The sequence below is a fragment of the Cydia amplana genome, chromosome Z (assembly GCF_948474715.1).
Source record: "Cydia amplana chromosome Z, ilCydAmpl1.1, whole genome shotgun sequence".
NCBI classification, from domain to species: domain Eukaryota; kingdom Metazoa; phylum Arthropoda; class Insecta; order Lepidoptera; family Tortricidae; genus Cydia; species Cydia amplana.
In genome coordinates this window covers 10883278-10904968 of record NC_086096.1, presented here as the reverse complement: position 1 = coordinate 10904968, position 21691 = coordinate 10883278, and the positions used below count along the sequence as shown (strand labels likewise).

Sequence of the window (21691 nt, the reverse complement as noted above, 5' to 3'; positions counted from 1 at the left end):
ACCGCGACCTTAGTGCGCGGCACCCGTAAGTGAGAGCCAGAAGCAGATATCTCTTTCTGGCCCTCACTGTGGGAGCAGCGCACCGTGACTTTGAACGGTGCGATAATGTGTTATGGGTTTTACCGCACCGTCCAAGGTCACAGAGCGCCGCACCCATAAGTGAGAGCGACTAAAAGAGGTCGTGTTGTGGTGCGGTGCGATAGTGTGTTATGGCTGTTAAAAACCTATGGTCACGGGGTGTACCGCGAAAAACGAAATTCGCAAATTGCGGTGAACATTCTCTTTTACTCCAATGAAGGCGTAATTAGAGTGACAGAGAAAGATCCCGCAATTTACGAACGTCGATTTTCCCGGATATAGACCACGGTAGACCCTCTGACAAGACAGAACCACGAACCGAACCAATGGTGCCATAGACAAACCTCGACAACACAACAGAACACCTTCCTTTCTCTTTCGCGTCTCTATTGACTCTTTCGAGTGTCTTGCTTGCTTGAGTTGAATGAAATGAATTGAATGTGACATGGCGTCGACCAAGATATATCACGGATAATTCTTGTTTTAATGACAGTGGCCTCTTTTAGTATTTTATTACTGAGGCCGTAATAAATCGTACATTTGCATTGATGGTAATGCATGCAAGGAAACCGCAGCGAATAAGCGATGGGTATGATTTAGTTTTTGACGATTCGATTTTGCAGTCTGTAGATGGCGGTCGCCGATTGATAGTTTTCCTGTAATTACGACGAAGAGATTAAAATTGTCTTTTTGTTTTCAGGTACTTTGAGAAGCACCAAGCCCATCCGTATCAGGTAACCATAGAATATGCGAATATCAACTGTAACAATAACTGTTTCTGTAGTAGCACGTAAATGCTAACTCTGCCTCGAATTATGTACTTCTGTATGTAATTGTGTTCCCAACTCTGTTTTCCTGTTTTTTTTTCCTATCCAAACAGCGTTTAAATAGTGTCACCTTACGCTGTACCTATTAAGACAGCTAACATGTTACTTGTTAGAAGTATAGAATACTGGTTGTAATATGAGCGTGAATTGATTTCCGACAATCTTACACTGAAATCGATTTCATTCGTGATTTTGAATACTGCTCGCCTGGTAATTTCAGTTAAATAGCTATAATATATAATATATTATAGCAAAAAGTAGAGGAGGTTCAAGTTACATGCTGCTGTTTGATAAAAATATAGCATTAGAGTTTTTCTTTAAGTGGGTTTTATCGTGGGGATAGTAGACATGGATACTTAATATGTCTATAAAACCTTGTATAAAATGATTAATGAGATTTTAATTTTTCGCGCACAGAAATACAATACCAAAAGTGATAGAAGGGCAAACGAGTATGTACCTTCTGACAACCGATATACACCACTCCGATCCCCAAATGGCAATGTCTCAGTACATGGCCATGGGGCCCACACAGGCCATGCGGGGCATGGACACCACCACTACAGTCATGTGGTTGATGAAAGAGGATATGCAACATCTAGAAATACCTATATACAGAAAGGTTCTGAAAAGGAGAGAGATAGAGACTATAAATCCTCTAGAAATAAGTACACAGGTAAGCCTTGTATACTCTCATGATTTACTTGTTTTTTTATATTAGTTATACTAATATAAAAAAAAATCCATGTTAAATTGTACAAACACTTCCTCCTCATCTGGCCAAGCATAGGCCATCATCTCTTATCTTTTCAACCTATCATATTGACCTGGCTAATATCATGCTAGGGCATGTTAAATTTAATCTTTTGTTAGTTTGTTTTTATAAAATGCAATATAAAATCAAGTTTTGTACAAAAAAATAAACCAAATATTTAGCTAATGTTTATGTAAATAATAAAAGTTTTAATTTGCTATTTGTAAGCAAAAAAACAATATTGTCACTTGTCAATAGGGTGTTTCAGTCATGAGGATGCAATTAAACATCAAGCTTGTCTAAAGTCTACCCATAATTGAATATAATTTCATAGTATCTCTATAAGTCAATTTAATTATCCTTAGACATAGAACTTTTCCTGGAAACAAGTGTTAAGAAAAATGAGACACCAGTAAACTGTTGTTAATAAGTGTCTTAAAGGCTTAATATACTCATGGACAAATTTATAGGAACACAAAAAAAATGTTTAATAACTTGATTACAGCATGTAACAGTACATAATTTTAAAATTAGTGTATAAATATTAAAAAAAAATGTAATGTGCTGTAACTTCAAGAAGTTACAAGAATGTATACCAAATGCAATTCGACACATAAATTTCTTAATTTACTTAGGTCTCAGATATAAAAACCGGCCAAGTGTGCGAGTCGGACTCGCGCACGAAAGATTCCGTACCATTACTCAAAAAACGGCAAAAAAATCACGTTTCTTGAATGGGAGCACCACATAAATATTTATTTTATTTTGTTTTTAGTATTTGTTGTTATAGCGGCAACAGAAATACAGCATCTGTGAAAATTTCAACTGTCTAGCTATCATGGTTCATGAGGTACAGCCTGGTGACAGACAGACGGACAGCGGAGTCTTAGTAATACGACTAATACTGTCCACCACAAAAAAAACTCAAACTTAAAAATCAAAACTGGTGTACAGTAATCTCTCGGTTGTGTATGTATATTTTTGCATTTAATTTAGCTAATCTGATCAATCATTATCCTTACCTAAATACTATTCTAGAATATCAAAGAAATATCGTAAATGCTATGTGATATATATATTTTTTAATATACCCGTAACAGTCCCTTGTTTGTAATATATATTTATATTATGAGTTGTAAATTGTACTATTAATATTCTTATTTTTACGAATGATATTTGTCTCTTGGCAACTGCGAATAGAATTATTTTGGAGACCCGTAATTGTAGTATATTTCATAAAATTAATTCTGTGCAGGAAATTAAGTTGATAACTATTTATTATTTAATAATATTTATTTATGCAACTTGATGATTAGATAATTATAAAATACATGTATGCTGCCAAGCATAATTGAATTGATGAGTATATTATGTCATGACAGTAGTTTTCATTTATATAAAAAGTAAATATAATACCACTCAAGACACATATTTAGGCAACAGCTTAAGCGAATGAATGGTACACTCTTTTTCTTAATATTATTTCTTGCAGATTGATATAACACATGCATTGCATCTTTTTAAAATAATACTTTAAATGAATGCTTTTAACGGTATGCTTTATATTGTCATAAAAAAATCGCGCAGGAAAGTATGTACTTACTGTAGACATAATATTTAATAACTTTCTTCAACTATTCCAGATAGTGTCAGATCCCCAAAGGAGAAACGTGAGAGAATCAAAGAAAGTGAACGAGAGAGAAGTAATCATGAACGAAGTGAATCAGAGAAAAAGAATAGGACTAGTGGCATAAACATAAGTGTTAATAGAAGTAGTAAATATGATAAAAGAAGTGCTCCCTCAGGGAGTGTGCCTTCTGGCAGTGAATGGTCAGAGCATATTAGTTCTTCAGGAAAGAAGTATTATTATAACTGTATCAGTGAAGTGTCACAGTGGGAGAAGCCCCGGGAGTGGGACACAAGAAGGACATCATCCAAAGATTCTACATATTCATCCAGAAGCAGTAAGTTTTCATTCATTACTATATTTTCCACAAACATATTTATCTGTACATAGTGACAAAATTCGTCCAGTGGGAATCGTACTTTATATTTTGTGCTTCGAATTTGACAGCTGTGGTAAAGTCACGTCTGAAAATATTGATACGGACAAAGTGCCAACAATATGTATACACAATGTTATTGCCCATATAATTAATTTAGGTTGTGTACACAGTGGCGTAGCTAGAGGATTTGGCGCCCGGGTCAGGCACCAAATTTGCGCCCCCCAAACGAACAGAAGTATAACGAAAAGGTTACTTTTACTCACTAAAATTTACGTTTATTTTAGACTTCATATAGAATATTAAGTACAGATACAGTTTAAAGGTGTTTTTTTAATACAACATCGGTGGCTAACAAGCTTACGACCCACCTGATGGTAAGCGGTCACAGCATCTTATGGACGTCTGCACTCCAGGGATGTAACATGCACGTTGCCGACTATTTTAAAACTTGTACACTCCTTTTTTGGAGATCTCCATACTGTAGCCCCTCGAGAAAACCTCGCGGCAGGGAGCTCATTCCACAACCGGAGTGTTCGCGGGAGGAAATTTAGGTTTTAGGGTGTGAGGATAAACAGTGCCGACGGCGAGCGGTGCAGTGATGGGAAGCTGTCACCGTTGGCATCATGTCAAACAATTCTTCAGACAACAGCTCACTGTACCATCACGCTCCGCGATTGTTACGCCATTTAGGGTCCTAGGTAAATTGGTTGTTCAATACTTACGCTATAGAATTTCCAATTTAGCAAGAACCCTAAATGGCATAACAATCCCGTGTGGTGACTGTACCTATCTACAAGCGGTAGAACACACATAAGGAGGCAAATTGTGTCCTTAGATTTAAAGGTTCAATATCTATTGTGACTTTGGGCACAGTCTATACAGTCGTTCAACGAGGAGAGACGGGGGCACACCCGAGCTGCATACATCGCTGTTATCGCATTGTTAGTAGCTCAGCTCACGTCAAAGGCCGTCCACTGTTACTTTTTACACTGTGGTTTGGGATCGTCGACTATTCGTATACCTAGCGCGCATTTGGACTGATTCGAAGGGACCAAGGTGGCATCCAGGTGCTCCTGCCCAAAGGTGACAGCAGTACTCCTCATGGGGTCTGACTTGCGACTGACTCAGAATTTTAGTTAATGATCAACAAATCGACAGCAGCAAACCCTATTTTAAAGAACATAATATACTCACCCTTCCATGTATCTATATCCTAGAAATTTGCAAATTTTCTCAGAAACTACCCTGAATTATATACAAAACGCAAAGATGTAACAGGAGCTCGTGAAATGCGTTATAAAAACAAACTCTTGCTACCAGCCTCACGGCTTAAAATGCTCTCAACCGGGCCTTTTGTAATGTCGATAAAAATATACAATAAATTGCCGGATGAATTAAAAGAAGAAACAAGTGAAACAGCATTTATCCGTAAGCTGAAACAATTTCTATTGTCTAAATGTTACTATTCCCTGAATGAATACTTAGAAGAAAATGTAACTAATACCTAGAATTAAGTGAAACCTAGATTTATTATATTGTGTAAGTGCCTTTCTCCTTATTTTGCTGCGCCCAACAGGGTACATAATGCGATCAATAATTATGTTATATCCCATCTTACCTGTGTAACCATTACGTGCAAATAAATGATTGAGTATTTAGTATTGACATAAAATACATAAATAGCAGTCATTACCTCACTACCCCAGAGTAAAGTATTGAGCAGCCTGCCTTTATTGAGCACAACGAGTTTTTGGATGCCAGCACCCTGCAAGGTGGCTACGGAATTGGAATTAATGTCACTAGAGATATCGACACCGAGTATCACAATACTCCCTGACATAGGTTGTGCCTTGAAAAATGGGGTTTCTTCACGGTTAACGCGCAAAATTGAGTCTTGGTGGGTTGAATTGGACTAAATTGTCTCGATCCCACACCGAAACTCTGGATAGAAGCTCTCGATATCTGAAATTCTATACTCAAATGCACCAGACTAGAAGACCACCAGTTGAGCAACCGTGGCGAAAGCCGTTCTGGTGTCGCTGATTAGATCGTCGTGTTCTTCTAGGTATCTCGGGAGCTTTGGTGTTAATTATACGCTCCATCTTCATGCCTTTAGAGAGACCTTAATTCGGTGGATTTGATCGCCCTTTTTAGGCAAAGGGGTGCACAAGGCCCACAAGGGCCTTCTTCCGTGAAGATGGAACGTGCTATTTGTTGCTAGAATGCGTGAAAAGACGCGCTAACACAGGGCACAACTAGGAAGCACTTGGCCCGCTCACCTTATGAAAGTTATGAACGAATTACGAAAGGATAGCAACTCCCGCGCGAATATACCTCTGCGTGATAGAAATTTGTGGCATAGAGTATTCGCGCCGCGGGAAGGTGGGCGGTAGGGCGCTACCGTCGTCTTTCAAGGTCGAGTTCAAGGCAAAAAGAGTACCTAAGATCGGGTTTCTCTTGCTCTGTGGGCCAAATTAAATTGGTGGTAAATACGACTGGCAAAAGTTTCCACTTTGTCAAGGCGGAGGGGTAGCCTGTTGCTCATTTTGGCCCCCCCCCCCCCTTGGACGGCGCCTGGGGCACATGCCCCCTCCAGCCCCCCCCTAGTTACGCCACTGTGTGTACACATATTTTTGGCACTTTGTATCAATATTTTTAGTCATGACTGTTGTTGCTGTTGTTGCTGCTTAAATTATAATCAATGTTTACACTGCTTCTGCAATCAATAACTTGATGCTGAGTTTTGTCAGCTTCCTTGTTCATGGTATGTATAAAATAATAGATTATAAAATGCATAATCTTAAAGTTTACAGTACCATGTGTTGTATTCTTGTATGATTTAGTAAAGTAACTCTTAAAATATAGAAAACTTAGGAAGGAATTGTATTTATACATCTCAATTAAGGCATGTTTCTAGAGAACTATTGCAGAAGAAAGCATGAGGATTTGGTTATGTTACTTATTATATGTTATGCAGTATAATATTGAAATAATCTGAAATAGCATGATTATTACTAATACTTCAATATTTTACCGCACAAAGTGCTTGCAATTTCAAACCTCATGCTTACCTCTATGGAGTTCTTTCTAATATAAAAAAAAGAAATCTATTATATATCATCTATGAAAAGGTCAGTTAAAAGCATTGAGTTTTAATTATTTATAGATTCTTGAAGGTTACACAAACTTAATAACCATTGGCACTCACACACAAACTCATGGTAGGGTAATTCGCCAGTAACTGGCCACCGGTGGCGGATTTGTAGTCTTTGCCGCCCTAGGCCCCAGTACATGTAGCCGCCCCGTTACTCAGCATCAGCACCCATCATATTGATTACATAGGTCAGGCAACGAAAAGGTATAGAGGGAAATGCTTGGGACACATTTTTAACTTAGTAACTCTATTTGGACTCGTTAGGAGGTGAACATATCAAAAGTCCCCGGCCGTAGCCCTTGAGCCCTTGTAGGGGGGTTTGGTTTGAAGGCCCCATTTTTACTTATTATATTAACTTATTATATTTCAGAAACACTTATGCGTCCTTGTTTGTGACATGATCATTATACAAAATGAAAGCTGATTCTTGCAACAAGTTTTATACAATCGTGTTTTTCGATAGGTATAAATCTTTCGGGTTCCTTTCTTCGTCAATATTATTGAAGGAAATTTAATGCAAAATTATAGTTTTTCAAAAGCGGATATCTTGTAAACTATACAAGGCCCGCGTGACTTCGCGGAGCGAACACATCGCGACGTTGACGTATGACTCCTCCACAGCTCCACACTCGCTAACTTCAAGGTGATTCTGCAGTTTAGTTCGCGCCAAGATGGCTGAAAAGCATTAGCTGATCAAGTTTAACTGTCATTTATCTACGGCATCATACTTGCTGTAGCTATTTTTCCATTTTGTTTTGTTGTAAAACCGTAAAATATAGCCGTTATATATAATAATACCTAATTAATATTTATCTAGCATCTGATGAGCCAAAATAGTGTGTAACGTGGACCGAAAAACCGACAAAAACGGGGAACAAGGCGCGAAGGCGTGAACAATCTGCGAAATTGACGCCACATTTGCGTTCGCGGTTTCGCGCCGCCATTCGCGCACAAGTGTGGAGGACCCACAAGATATCGAAAAACTTGACTGAGTAAAACTTGTAGCAAAAATCAGCTTTCATTTTGTATAATGATAATGTCGTTAGAACGCATAGTTTCCGAGATATAAGCGAAAAACCGAAAAAAGGGACCTTCAAACCTCCCTCTTCCCCGCCGGCTCAAGGGCTACGGCCGGGGACTTTAGATATGTACACCTCCTAACTAGTTCAAACAAAGTTACGAAGGCAAAAATTGTGTTCCGAGCATTTCCCCCTATAGGTACCTTTTTTTGAGAATTCGTTGCCTGGCCTAATTTTGAGTTATTTCTTGTCATCATCAGCGAATTTATTGTCACAATTTGCCGCCCCTAATATCTCGTCGCCCTAGGCCCGGGCCTATTGTGCCTTATGGGAAATTCGCCACTGCTGGCCACCCTAAACTAAATATTAGTACTATTCACGTATAAACAGAATTCATTTATTAATACGAGGGCTGTTTGATAAGTACCCGTTTTCCAAATGTATTAATATCACGGGCCGAAAATATGTATACAATCGTTTTAAGCCATTTTTCAGAGGTGGGAAAATTTAAAAAAAAACAGCATTCTTTTGTTTTTTTCTCATTTGACAGCGATTCAGTGAAAGCGTGAACTTAAAATTGTGAAAATAGAGAAAGAGCAGTATCGGTCTGTAATTAGATTCTTGTTTTTGGAAGGAATAACATGTGATGAAATAAAAGTAAGAATGCAAGCGGTTTACCATGAATGTGCTCCTTCTATGACAACCGTCAGATACTGGTTTAACGAGTTTAAGCGGGGGAGAACAACCGTCTTTGATGAGGATCGCCCAGGCCGCCCAATTGAGGTGACTACAGACGATATGGTTAAGAAAATTGAAAATATCGTTTTAGCCGACCGCCGAATTGAACTTCGAGAAATCGTTGATGCTGTAAATGTTCCAATCGAGCGGGTACAAAACATATTAGAAGAAAAATTGGGTATGAAGACAGTATCGGCGAGGTGGGTGCCGCGTTTACTCACGGAGGAGCAAAAACGGAACCGACTGACTACTTCGGAGCAGTGTTTGGCCGTGTTCAAACGTAACCCGAAGGAGTTTCTGCGTCGTTTCGTGACCGTAGACGAAACGTGGGTCACCACTACCCCGGAAATGAAAGGGCAGTCGAAGCAGTGGATTTTACCGGGTGAACCTGCGCGAAAGATAGCAAAAATCGTTCCATCGGCTGGAAAGGTCATGGCGACCGTTTTTTGGGATTCGCAGGGTATTATACATATTGAGTTCTTAGAAAAGGGGAAAACGATAACAGGGCAGTACTATGCCAATTTATTGGATGAATTTGACGCTGGGTTGAAGGACAAACGACCCCATTTAAAAAATAAAAAAGTACTGTCTCATCACGACAACGCACCAGCTCATTCGTCTAGAGTTGTGATGGCTAAATTAACACAATTACGCTACGCCCTATTGCCTTACCCCCCGTATTCTCCAGATTTGACCCCATGCGATTTATTTTTGTTTCCCAACCTGAAAAAATGGCTCGGTGGTAAGCGATTTGGATCAAATGACGAAGTCATTGCCGCCACAGAGGCCTATTTTAATGACTTTCCGAAATCATACTTTTTGGATGGTTTATTGAAGCTTGAATATAGGTGGAACAAGTGTATAGAGTTAAAAGGAGACTATGAAGAAAAATAAATGCATATAAACAAAAACAACTAATTATTTTTTTCATAAACGGGTACTTATCAAACAGCCCTCGTAATTATACTAATAAGGTGGCCAGTTGTTGAAACCTTATCCTAAAATGAATTCTGTTTATGCAAATGAAAAAAAAAACAAAAATGTTTATTTCTGTTAAACAATACAGGCTAATTAATAAAGGTTGAGATCTCCTAGTAGGTATAGACATGACCTGTTTATTGGTGAATATAATTCATTTTTTGTTTAAGGGTGGGCAGTTATTGGCCGGTAGCCAGTTACTGGCGAATTACCCTAAATTACAAATCAATAAGCTCATCCACATATAGAATAAAACATTGTACAATTTAATTAGTATTTTAAACGGGTATTTCAATTGGTTCTAGTTAAAACCTGTTGTGTAACCAATAAATCATTTTTCATTGCATATTATTTGGCTAACTTTCTGGAGTTTGATTGTCCATGAAGAGAAGCCACAAACTTGTGTCTTGGCTAGTAAGGTTTATATGAACTTTAGGCCATCTTGGTTTGATACGGGATGCCACTTCATTGCATTCCTAGATGATGTTGGCAGTAGTCCTTCAGCTGACAGTTATCATGTCACCACCTGCAGAAAGGACTGCCACTCTTGGCTTAGATGCGGGATACTTTGTTCAATGGGTTATGTCTAGCAATCTTATCTGTGAATAATGAATTCAGAATTCACTGCAAAATTACTGCTATTATGCTTAGATAATAAACTAAGTATGTAGTTTCAAATTCGATTCGAATTATGGATTAATCTTTTTTTTTTTCATGTATTACATAGATAGAGAAAAACGATCCAGTTCTCGATCAGGCAGAAGAGAAGTGGAGAAACCAAATAAAAGAGCCAATAGCGGGTCGGAGAGGTACTGGAACAACGGCGGCAGGGAGGACGACCCGCACGACCGACCTCGACCAAAACTATCGTCGGCGCCTCACGAAGGAAAAGGTACAATGCTTGCTGCGTGCAATCACTGGACAGTTTGAATACTTACAAATCTTCTATATCCAGAATTTGTCGCAGACAAATGTCGGCTTATATTTATAACAAAGTGTTTTCTTTAAAGTCAATACAAAAACATGAATTAGTTATCCAATACATTTCTACCATTCATAAATTGTAGACCTTGTAGTTGTACCTTAAATTATCTTCTTATACATATTGTTCGTTCTCCTATGTTTGTGAACATTTTTGTTGCCCAATGTCGTTTAGCTTTCTTGCTAATTTATTTGCATTCTTTTGAGAAAAAATACTGTGCTTGAATGCTATGGATATATATTATACACGGGAGAAAGTATGAGCGCGCCGCGCTCTTTGTTTTGTGTATGGATATTATAATCAAAATCCGTATAAGTTAAAAATCAATGGCTTTCTTATTATTTTATTTGTTTGATATTGTAGATGGGCAGTCTTTACAAGACATGGACATATCTCCGGACCGCAGTACGCCGCTCTCCGAGAACTCGTACGGCGGGCGGGACGGCAACTCCGCGGCGCGGAACAACGCGGACAGCAACGCGGTGCCGCCCGTCGTCGTGCTCGACAATTCTAACCAACCGGTGCGTCACACCTATTCTACTTATTTGCCACAAATCTAATTATTCGATTTAACTTCCCTTAGTTTCTCAACGACACGATATCATGTCAACAAAAACAATACTCGATTTTAAATTTCTAAGTAAGTAGTCTATTGGCTGACAAATTTAGACCCCTCGGAGCTAAGATGTCAAGGAGAAATGTTTCGATTGTTAGTGGATTATGTGGGATGATACATTTCCTCAAAGGGATTGCGTGTTAGACGACACAATTGTCTACAGTTCTAACACGATTAGAAAAGAGCTGGAGGATAATAGGAGAGTTAAATGATACTATGATCACCGCGGTAAATAGATACATGGGGCGAATATTTATGGTTCATTTCCGGTAACAACGTGAGTGTACAAAGCAGTACGCACAGGTGCTATATCTTTAATTAAATAGACTGATTACCACATTACCGTAATAATGTTTACTTAGTCCCCATTTTATAAGTATGTAGGTACCTAGACCTAGGTACTAGTGCCACATTGAGGAAATTGACACTCGCTTGTCCAATGATGAGAAGCCTGCTGTAGTGTGCACCATATATGGTGCATGAAACCGGTATTGCCTTGCAGCTTTTTAAAGTCATGCCTGGTGGGTACATTTTGATTCACGCCCGTTAACACGCGATATAATGTAGTCATATCCTTCTGCACTGCACCCTCGCTGTGAATACGATAAATTGATGAATTACATTGTGATTTTATTAGCAGAGTGGGTCGTTGCTGGCGGCGGCCCTGCCTCGCATCGTGGCGGCGCCGACGGTGTCGATGCCGGCAGCGAGCACGGCCGCGCCGACGGCGGCCAACAACGGCGGCGCCACGCCCGAGGGCAGCGGCGGCGGCTCGCCGCACCGCGACGCCGGCCCGCCCACGCCCACGCACTCGGAGAACACCGACCCGCACGCGCCGCCGCTGCATCTCGACACGGCGCTGCCGCGGAAAAGTAAGCCTTCTCATTTTTAGGGTTCCGTAGCCAAAAGGTAAAAACGGAACCCTATTACTAAGACTTCGCTGTCCGTCCGTCCGTCCGTCTGTCACCAGGCTGTATCTCACGAACCGTGATAGCTAGACAGTTGAAATTTTCACAGATGATGTATTTCTGTTGCCGCTATAACAACAAATACTAAAAACAATAAAGATTTAAGTGGGGCTCCCATACAACAAACGTGATTTTTGACCGAAGTTAAGCAACGTCGGGCGGGGTCAGTACTTGGATGGGTGACCGTTTTTTTGCTTGTTTTGCTCTATTTTTTGTTGATGGTGCGGAACCCTCCGTGCGCGAGTCTGACTCGCACTTGGCCGCTTTTTTTAGTTACTAAAATGCAAGCAGTATTGTCAAACTCCAACTATTTGACATGTTTTGTAGCAAATTTGAAGTTATAATAATGAGTTGTTTGTGTGTTAGTGGAGTGCCTGGGCAGCTACTCGTCAGTGGTGGGCGGCGCGCTGCACCACCCGCAGGCGCCCGCGCTCACGCCGTCGCTCGTCAACTACGTGCGCGCCGACCTCACGGCGCACGTCTCCGGCTGGCCCGCCGACATTCTCGAGAAACAGGTGAGATATTTCTTTAATTACATAAAATTTTATAATCGCACAACGGGAGGCGAAAATTTCATATTTTTACTAGAATTATTCATTTTTACAATTATGTAATATCATAATGGCATTGTTATAACAAATTACATTACACAAATTAAAACAGTCATCGTAACATCCCGCTTATTTGTATTATTTTTAATAAATAAAACAAGCTCACACGTTGATTTTTGAACCTTTCATATTTTTAACAGGATTAATTAAAGCACTATCGTAACTTAATGCTTTGAGATTGGTTGAATGTCAACCAATCAGTGAGTGGAAAGTAAAAGTGTAGTAGAACTATAGTACTTACATTGATATTAAGAAATGGGTTAATCAACTTTTTTTTGTCACACGTTGCTATGGTTACGGTCTCCTGAGTCACTCGTAAAATGCTAGGTTTTCCTTATTTAAATGAACGAAACGTGCAATTATGGTAGTTATAAGACCATTCCATAATGGGACATCTACTGAGCATGTTAGTAGAACATGGTACAGCAGTTCTTCTAACAATCTATGCTACTATTGTCTCCTCGCTGATGGGACCGAATAACAACAAGAAATAGTTGAATGACCCAAATACATTGTTGGACTGTTGGTTTACGAGTACAACTAAGCCCTAATCCTTTCTACCAGGGACCGAATACCGGTAGGTATGTTTTTCATGCAAATTAACCGGTATTAAATTTCGGTATCTCGGTTGTTTATGTATATTTTTGCATTTAATTTAGCTTATCTGATCAATCATTATCCTTACCTATTTATTCTAGAATATCAAAGAAATATTGTGTATGTTATGTGATATTTTTCTTTATACCCGGTAGCGGTCCCTTGTTTCTAGTCAATATTTAGACCATCTATTGCTACATTTTCGAGCAGTGTAGTGAAAATATATATTTTCTTACATAGATCATATTTTTTTATAAACACTTAGTAGGTCATTGTAATTTGTAACACTAATATTTAAGGGTAAATTAAAATGATACTACTTGTTTACAGGCAAATAAGTACACTGAAGAAGCCTATCAACTGGGGTGTCTACAGTGCACGCGCGTGTCCGCAGAACTGAAGTGCTCGCGCTCGCTCGTACGCCACACCGAGATACAAGCCACCTTACAAGAGCAGAAGTAAGTCGCTTTTCATATATTATGGTTTATCGTAGGGTAATAATGTCATTCTGGAATAATCCTGGGCATTATTGTAGTTACTAGAGCGTGTCAGATTAAGGTATGAGCATTATCTAGCTAACCGTGGAGTTTACCTTAGCCACTTTTAGCCTACTTTTAGCCGTCTAATTTTTGATTCGTTGGTTGGTACGTTCAAAAAATCCTTAAACTAAATTGTAGATTCGATCATTTTGTCTAATTTAATGCCATAATTGTGCCATTACTTAATGTAACAATTACTTGTACGTATTTTCACAACTTAACGGTAAAAATGTGAAAATCCGGTTTCGAAACCAATCCTTAGATTAAGGAAATGCGTACAGGTAATTGTCAGCATAATTTTCAATTCTCTAAAATCTATAGACGCTTCCTTGACCACTGAGACGAAAAACATAACATATTTTTTATTCTTCCTATCATCTGATCTTACGATTCCAATAGGCCTCTACGACGCTCGAGTAACTCCAAAAGCTCTCTTCGGCTTCCATACCATTAGCGTTTGTAGATGTTGAACGGTAGGGTTAGCGAAAGCTAGCATGTGTTGAAGCTTACATACAGTTAACGTATGTGGTGGTGTGCAGGATCATGTACCTGCGGCAGCAGATCTCGCGGCTGGAGGAGCTCAAGTCGCAGAACTCGTTCATGTCCTCGTCCGAGGACTAGGGGCGTGCGCGGGGCGCCGAGCCCGCCGCGCCCGAGCCAGCGCCCGCGCCCCGCCCCCGGCTAGCGCCCCACGCGCCCACCTCACGTGAGGACCTTTTCATTTACCTATCAATGCTAAACATTGTTCATTCCGTTCTCTTTCTATGTAATTTAGATCGAATGATTAACTGTTAAATGTGTTGTGTGATTTGGTGTTAAATTCTAAGCAATTGTTCTCGTGAAAATCGGCACGATTGGTCAAATTGGGTTTAAACTATTATTTTACAATTCTATGACATGTACATGATTATTGTTAATGAATGACATGAATGGTAGGTAAGTCTACAGTACGTTGAAGTGAGCGAGGGAGCTCTCGCGCCGCGCTCCGTTCACTAATTAGACTGACTCTTCACTTCACACTTATTTTTATTTATTATATTTTTAATTGCATTGGGAATCGTCAGGCGGCTTCTTTCTATGTTTATCCTAACTTATTTGGTTCTCACTTTTAGTCAGATATATGTGACTTTTTTCTGCAATAAATAGTACGGTGCGGTACAGTGACAATAATACTCATACTATAGGAACCTCAGTTCCTAGCAACTTTCATATTGATTGTCACTGTAACAAGTACGGAAATTAAATTCTTTAACTGTACAGTCATATGTTACTAAACACGGTTTAGAAACAAAGTCACACTCGCCTCATTTGACGTCTAGAGGATTAGTTTAATAATGTTAAGTAATGTACATGCTCGTTAACATATTGTTGTATAAGGAAAACCAAACTATGTTAGTATTCAGTCTCATTCAATCCAGTTTCCTGGCGGCTCTGAATGTATGTTTCTATGTCTTGGCATTTTTATATTTAGATTTTGAATACACGTAGATAATTCTTTGCATGATAACTTTTTCAGTTGGGTCACTTTTATAATATTTTATTATTAAACGATAATTTCGATCATATGTAAGGATACAGTGATTTTATAAAGTGTTTATTGTAAAATAATAAATTATTGAAATAATTGTTTCATAGGAAATGTATTATTTTTCTATAGTTCCGACTGTCCCCGCGAAAGTTCCTTTGACAGTGACAAGCCTATTTACTTACCAAAATATATATAAAACAAAAAAATGAAATGTGAGCTCAGTGCTGGGGTTAGGCGCCGCGCGGAATGGAACTGTCGCGAGAACAGCGCGTTAGGTGTAGTGACCAGAGAACGGCTATGTTAAATGTATCAACCGATCGCCGACACTGTTTAGAAGCATGCGTGAGATGTAGCCCCCGCCGTTTATCGAGGGCACCGCGAGCTCTGAGTGTGAGGGCCCTCTGCGCTTTCTGTTTACTGTCGGCAATATTGTACGCAATACGTGGTCAGCTAAGCGCTAAGCCGCTAAATTAATTGAAACCAAAGTTAAATAAAGTGCACGAGCCGTTGAATGAAAACCGATAATTTCTACACATCATTTGTGTTCCTACTTAATATAAATTTCCTTATGCCGTAGTTGAAATTTTATGAATTACTGTAAATATTGATAAAATAAAAAATACTTTAAAGCAGATACTTGTAGCGCCTTCGTTTTTCATTTACTAGACTGCTTCAGCCAGTACGCTACGACAAATGCAGAAACAGTTAAGTACTAGTCGACAAGCAATACTGACTGCTTTTAACATTAATGGTTTTTCGGTTGATGTCAGTAATAGTAGATTAAGATTATACAACAAGGACATAAAGTGACCCATTTTTATCCGAGGCAATTTTTTGATAAATGAAAAATAGTAGACGAGGGTAAAAATGGACATTTATGCCCTTGTTGTACACTCTGCTTTTCACTTTGATTGCGAGGAAAATAAATTATATTTTTCACGGCAATTTACACCACGAAATTGTCGTAAAGCGAAAGAACATAATACATAACCAATTCCCGCCAACTAACGTTTAATTTTTTTTTTTTCAACGTGTGATCAGAGTTTCAGACGCTTGGTTTTCTGCCAAGTCAAACATTTCGGAGCATTTATGAACGATAATCGACTCCTATTTTATGTGATTTACTAAATTTAATGACAGAAAATACGGATTTCTAATAAATTGTAGCAAAAATTTAATAATATAACAAGTTTTGTCATCTACACAATTTTATTGCTCAGTAAAATTGTGCAATATGTTTTAACTGTTTGTCTGTTGAGACTGATTACCTTAGTCTTAGAAGAAAATTTTACTTTTATGCTCTAGAGCATAAAATGCGATTTTATGTCGTCTACGCACGACATAAAGGTGCACTTTTTGAGCATGAGAAGTGGAAAAGTTATTAATTGATTCTATTTTTACCAGTCATTACCAATTATAACAAATACAAAACAATAAATATATACAATAGACTAGAATAGACTTAAAATTCAGTATCCGTGAGATACTTTTCTATGGCATTTTTAACACTCTAATCTGGGGTGGTTCAAGAATATTAAATGTTGGTAAAGAAATTCAGTGCGTTATCGTCACGACTGAGTATTAAGTATTTAGTACGCAGTCCTGTACTGCCCTGCATGCAACTTGCATTGCTTATTCCCCGTTATTTTTAAATCATAGGTTCTGGATATACCTACTACGTACGCTTTTGTACCTATACGGAGTTCCCGTAGGTACTCCGGATTAAAGCAATTTAAAATTTTTGAAAATCATATTTATTTTGGTGAACATATTATTGAGAAGGATCAATAAAAAATGTTAGTCTTAGAAAAGGGAACCGACGTCCTCTTTTTATCTCTAGGTCAAATAATAATGATGCCTGAAAAAGCTTGGCAAGTATTGTTTAAAGAAATGTTAGAATCACGAGGTCCGAGATGAGGAAGCGTAGTGTGTGTGCGTAGGGAGCGGCCGGCGCGGCCGTCCCCAGCGTCAGGGTCCTCACCCCGCAAGCTGTGTACGCTAGCACGTATAAGTGCGAGTATGTATCGCCGGCGCATTTTCATAACTTTTAGCAAATTTTAGATAGACATCGATCGCATGACGGACGTTATCCACGTAGTTACATCAATGTTCATTTTGACCAATCAAATGTATAAACTATGTAAAAAGCAGGTATTTTGTAATAATAATTGATTGTAACCAGAAATTCATGTAGGTATTAGTTGATTTTTAAGAAAATCATATAAGCTTATTTGATAATCACAATAATTTGCATGCTTTGTGATTACCAGAGTGCAAACAGACGACAATGGGACAGTTTGTGTCAACGTCTAGGAAAACATTTGAATAAAGCAGTAATTAGCAAAAGGTTAGTTAGTGGTAAATTCTGGTCTAGGTTTTTATTTTTCTAATAATTAGGGCTAAATATTATAATTTAATTCAACTGCTAAATTTTGCCACCAACCTATCTATATAAATGAAATTAGCAGAAATAAGTACTGTGATATTCATTCACTTTCACGCGTTAAATAAATAAAATAGTAATACATATGTAGTTTAAGTCTGTGTGGAGTTATCTATGTATTTTGATTAGACCACGCTGTTTGTAAGGAATGAAGACTTAACGCCCAAGTCCAACCTTCATACAGTCGCGTGCTAATGTTAGTCAAATAATAAGTATGTAATGGATTGTTTTACAAGTCTGTTAACAACTCTACAGTAATTATACCTGGGCGCGTAGCCAACGTGCCAATCGTTAACGCTCCGTAACGTATCGTTTATCATAGTAATCTCTCTTTATCACTCTTCCATACTAGTGCGACAGTGACTGTTGCGTTTCGTTCGCTACGGAGCGTTAACGATTGCACGTTCGCTACGGACCCAGTAATGTTTAATGGCATTAGATGCTTGTTCTAGTTGATATAGTTTTCGGTGTCAACGTCGGCGTGCAGTTCCCATACAAGTTGCAGTCGGGTTGCAGTCCGTCTGTACCGGCCCTTTGAACGAATTGCGTAAAAAATGTTGCTCGTGGCATATTTGGAACTGTATGAAGGTTAGGATCTCGTGTTGTGTTTTAGCAGAGTCCAAATTGTTCGCAAATTTAAATAAAACGGGATTTCACATGCTAGCAGAAGTCGAAGGTAGGTTTAGAGGTTTTGACCAACCAAAGCGCAACGTCATCTTCTGATCACTGTTGAGGTCCCGATCGGCGACAAAATAGTTTGAGTATTGTTATTCAAGTATATAACGTTATTAACTGTTCACTATTTCAATCGTGTTTCCTAACACAGTTAAAATGAGTGAAATAGTGATAGTTTTTGTGAAATCCCGTAGACTACAAAGAACTCGCAATGAAGGACCCTGTTTAGCGGTGACAAGGTGCTGGTCTCCCGTTCAAACCATGGGCCGCGTCGCAGGCCTCGTCAGGTATTAGTGGACACGCTTTTAACGTTTCAGTCACGTTACTTTTCTTTGTTCCGCTCCGTGTGGTGGCTTATGGAGTGAATAGGAGACCAGAGCCTAATACCTAACGTGCAAACCTCGCAACCGAGCAGTCAAACCTATAGCATTTGTACAGTCCTCATCATCCTCCAAAAGGCCAAAAATATCGGAGCACAGTATTTGGCCACACTAGCCGTCACTTTTAACATTTTTGATGCTGACTGTACGTCAATGGTGATGCGTATACGAAATACAAGAATACAAAATTATTAAGAATAACGCCGGTACAGACGAACTGCAACCCGACTGCAATTTATATGGGAACGGCACGTTGACTGCATAGTTTCCATACAAATTGCAGTCGGGTTGCAGTCCGTCTGTACCGGCACTTACACTTCGCAATCTTTTTGAATTACTTATATCGACCGGGATATGAACCGTGATTACCTTTTGTATTGTTTTCGAGCTCCCGATATTTCGACGCAGTTACATGCATCTGGTTCACGGGTAACTGAAATTGTATTTTTAGTTGATCGTACGTACACATGTTGATTACAATCGACTGTCCGGTTGCGGGGTGTGGCACCAAGCGTGGCACGTCAGATCGGCTGTAGGGTCTCGATGAATCCCCGCTCAGTAGCTGCACGTGCCAGCGGAGGACCTGTCCACAGCCCGCCGTAAATTTTAGTTTAATTGGAATTTATACAGACCGCGATTTGTATCGCCTCCACATAAGGCTAGCCTATTAATTATTTCCTTTTCATGTTCTACATAACATCGTAACTTTTGTTTTCTGACTTTGTTTGAAATAAGAAGTTTTAACCAGTTTAAATAAATCCGTTTCAAAATTACTATTAGTATGAATTGTTCCCTTATAATAACTAGGGCCCGGAATTTTTCGTCCGACTTCTGACATAGGGAGAGAGCACCGCTTTTTATCGATATTATCAGTCTATTACTCTATCAATGCGATCAATTTATCTAAATAAAATAACAGTAGCGGGTAAATACCTACTTATAAACTCGTTATAATACTTATACATAAAGTGTCATTCAATAGAACTTGCTAATTATGTAAACAAAAGTTACTAGTAATTTGACATTCAGTGTTAATTTTAGTATGGCGGTTTGTTTACATAGTTAGCAAGTTCTATTGAATGACACTTTACGTATTATAAAGATTTTCGTAATGATACTCATTTCAATAAAGCAAAAGAAACGGATTAAACTTTCCGATATTTCGATCTTTTTTCATCATTCGACCGTTGAAAAGAGTTATCAGAAAGTTTGAGGTACCTATTATATAAAGACACAAATAAATAAAATCTGAATTTATCCACTGTTTATCGATAAACAGTGGTATTCTCTCCCTATGACTTCAAAAGCCGCACCCAAAATTCCGGGCCCTAATAATATCTATCGTACAGTAGCCATCAGATATATCGGAGCTGCCAAAGTTCTCAAAAATATGTATATCTAAATATCTAATATCTGAACACGCACTCTAACGCTTTGGCAATAAAGACGTGTTATTTGTGAGCGCCTTGGCCGCTCCGATATATATGATGGCGACTGTACCTATGTATATGTTTGCCCACCACAATAACCGTCACACAGAATATAGTTATATATTTATTTACCTATAAAACATGTTACATTCAGTTAGAGAAAAATACCTTTGTCGAAACATAGAAGATAAAAATATTTTGACAATTGTAAAAATACATATAACCAAATTTCTAGAGAAAAAAATGAACTGGTGGTCTGACGTTTGGGATTTACTTTTATAGTGCGCCTGATTTCTGTCGCAAAGTTACACATTGTAAATAAAAATGTCTCAGTGAAGGCGTACGGTACAGATGTAGTGCATAATCCTTTACCATCGTATTCTCACGAAAACGCACTTAGTATTATGCACTACACCAGGTACCTGATAAAAATTCTTGGCCGCCACCAGTATTTGATTTTTTTGTTCCACAGAACTTCTTATCTATAATTTGATAAATCCTGAACAGGAAACAAATGATTATTTTTTCCTACGTGTTTTGATAGCTTCCGTTACTCAATATACCCAACGGAGCAGCAGTTGACATTCACGAGGATAATGTATGATGATATGTATTATATATTATGTATGTACAGTCCATGGTACAATGCAGGATAATTTGGTAGTAGGTAAATTTGCAAATCAAATTGTAATTTTAGCATCTTTCACTAGGTACCTACTGAAAAATATACAATTAAAGAACTTAATTATATAATACCTACACATATAAAAAACAGAATAGGTATATAAAAACGGCGTAAAATATTAGATATTTCGTAAACGACTGTAATGTCGGAATCATTACGAGTATGGACGCCTCACCAGTTGTGCTATTAACTGAATAATTTGTGAGGCTGAATTTGTTAAAAGTTTAAAACTGATTATGACAAGCGTCAGCCGGTTGCACCGGTCCATGAATGTCATAAGGATTATGTTACATTATCAACCACCTGCTGTTAAAGTCAAATAAAATTATTTGTTACATAAAGTAAGTGTGGGGTGATGGACGTTTCCTTTAAAACAATAGGTACTCGTATTTGTATAAGTTCGTATACGTACATGTATTTTATTGATAATATTTTATGTGTTAGTTACTCTACAACCTGTTAGACTATTTACCTCTGGTCACTGAATGATGACAATTGACGCTGATGGGCGACTTGGGCGTCACCAACCGCAATCAACTGTATACGGTACGGTAAAACTAATTCGTTATTCGTGTCTGCGCCGATCCTATATACCTGTATACGTATGGTGGTATTTATTCGCTCAACCTTTTTGATAATCATTAATCATAAATACACGCGAAGTTCAAAGATAAGTAAGTATG

The 21691-nt window shown here is 38.5% G+C and overlaps 1 protein-coding gene across 1 annotated transcript; it reads left to right on the top strand.

The window, feature by feature from the left end:
• Positions 1 to 478: 478 nt before the first annotated feature.
• Positions 479 to 14890, top strand: LOC134661704 (WW domain-containing adapter protein with coiled-coil homolog). Its single transcript, XM_063517875.1, has 10 exons — positions 479 to 667; positions 779 to 812; positions 1323 to 1581; positions 3303 to 3623; positions 10282 to 10446; positions 10900 to 11057; positions 11793 to 12024; positions 12487 to 12635; positions 13659 to 13786; positions 14407 to 14890. Exons 1-10 carry the CDS (start codon positions 627 to 629, stop codon positions 14486 to 14488), a joined length of 1569 nt encoding a protein of 522 aa, XP_063373945.1. The 5' UTR covers positions 479 to 626; the 3' UTR covers positions 14489 to 14890.
• Positions 14891 to 21691: the final 6801 nt, after the last annotated feature.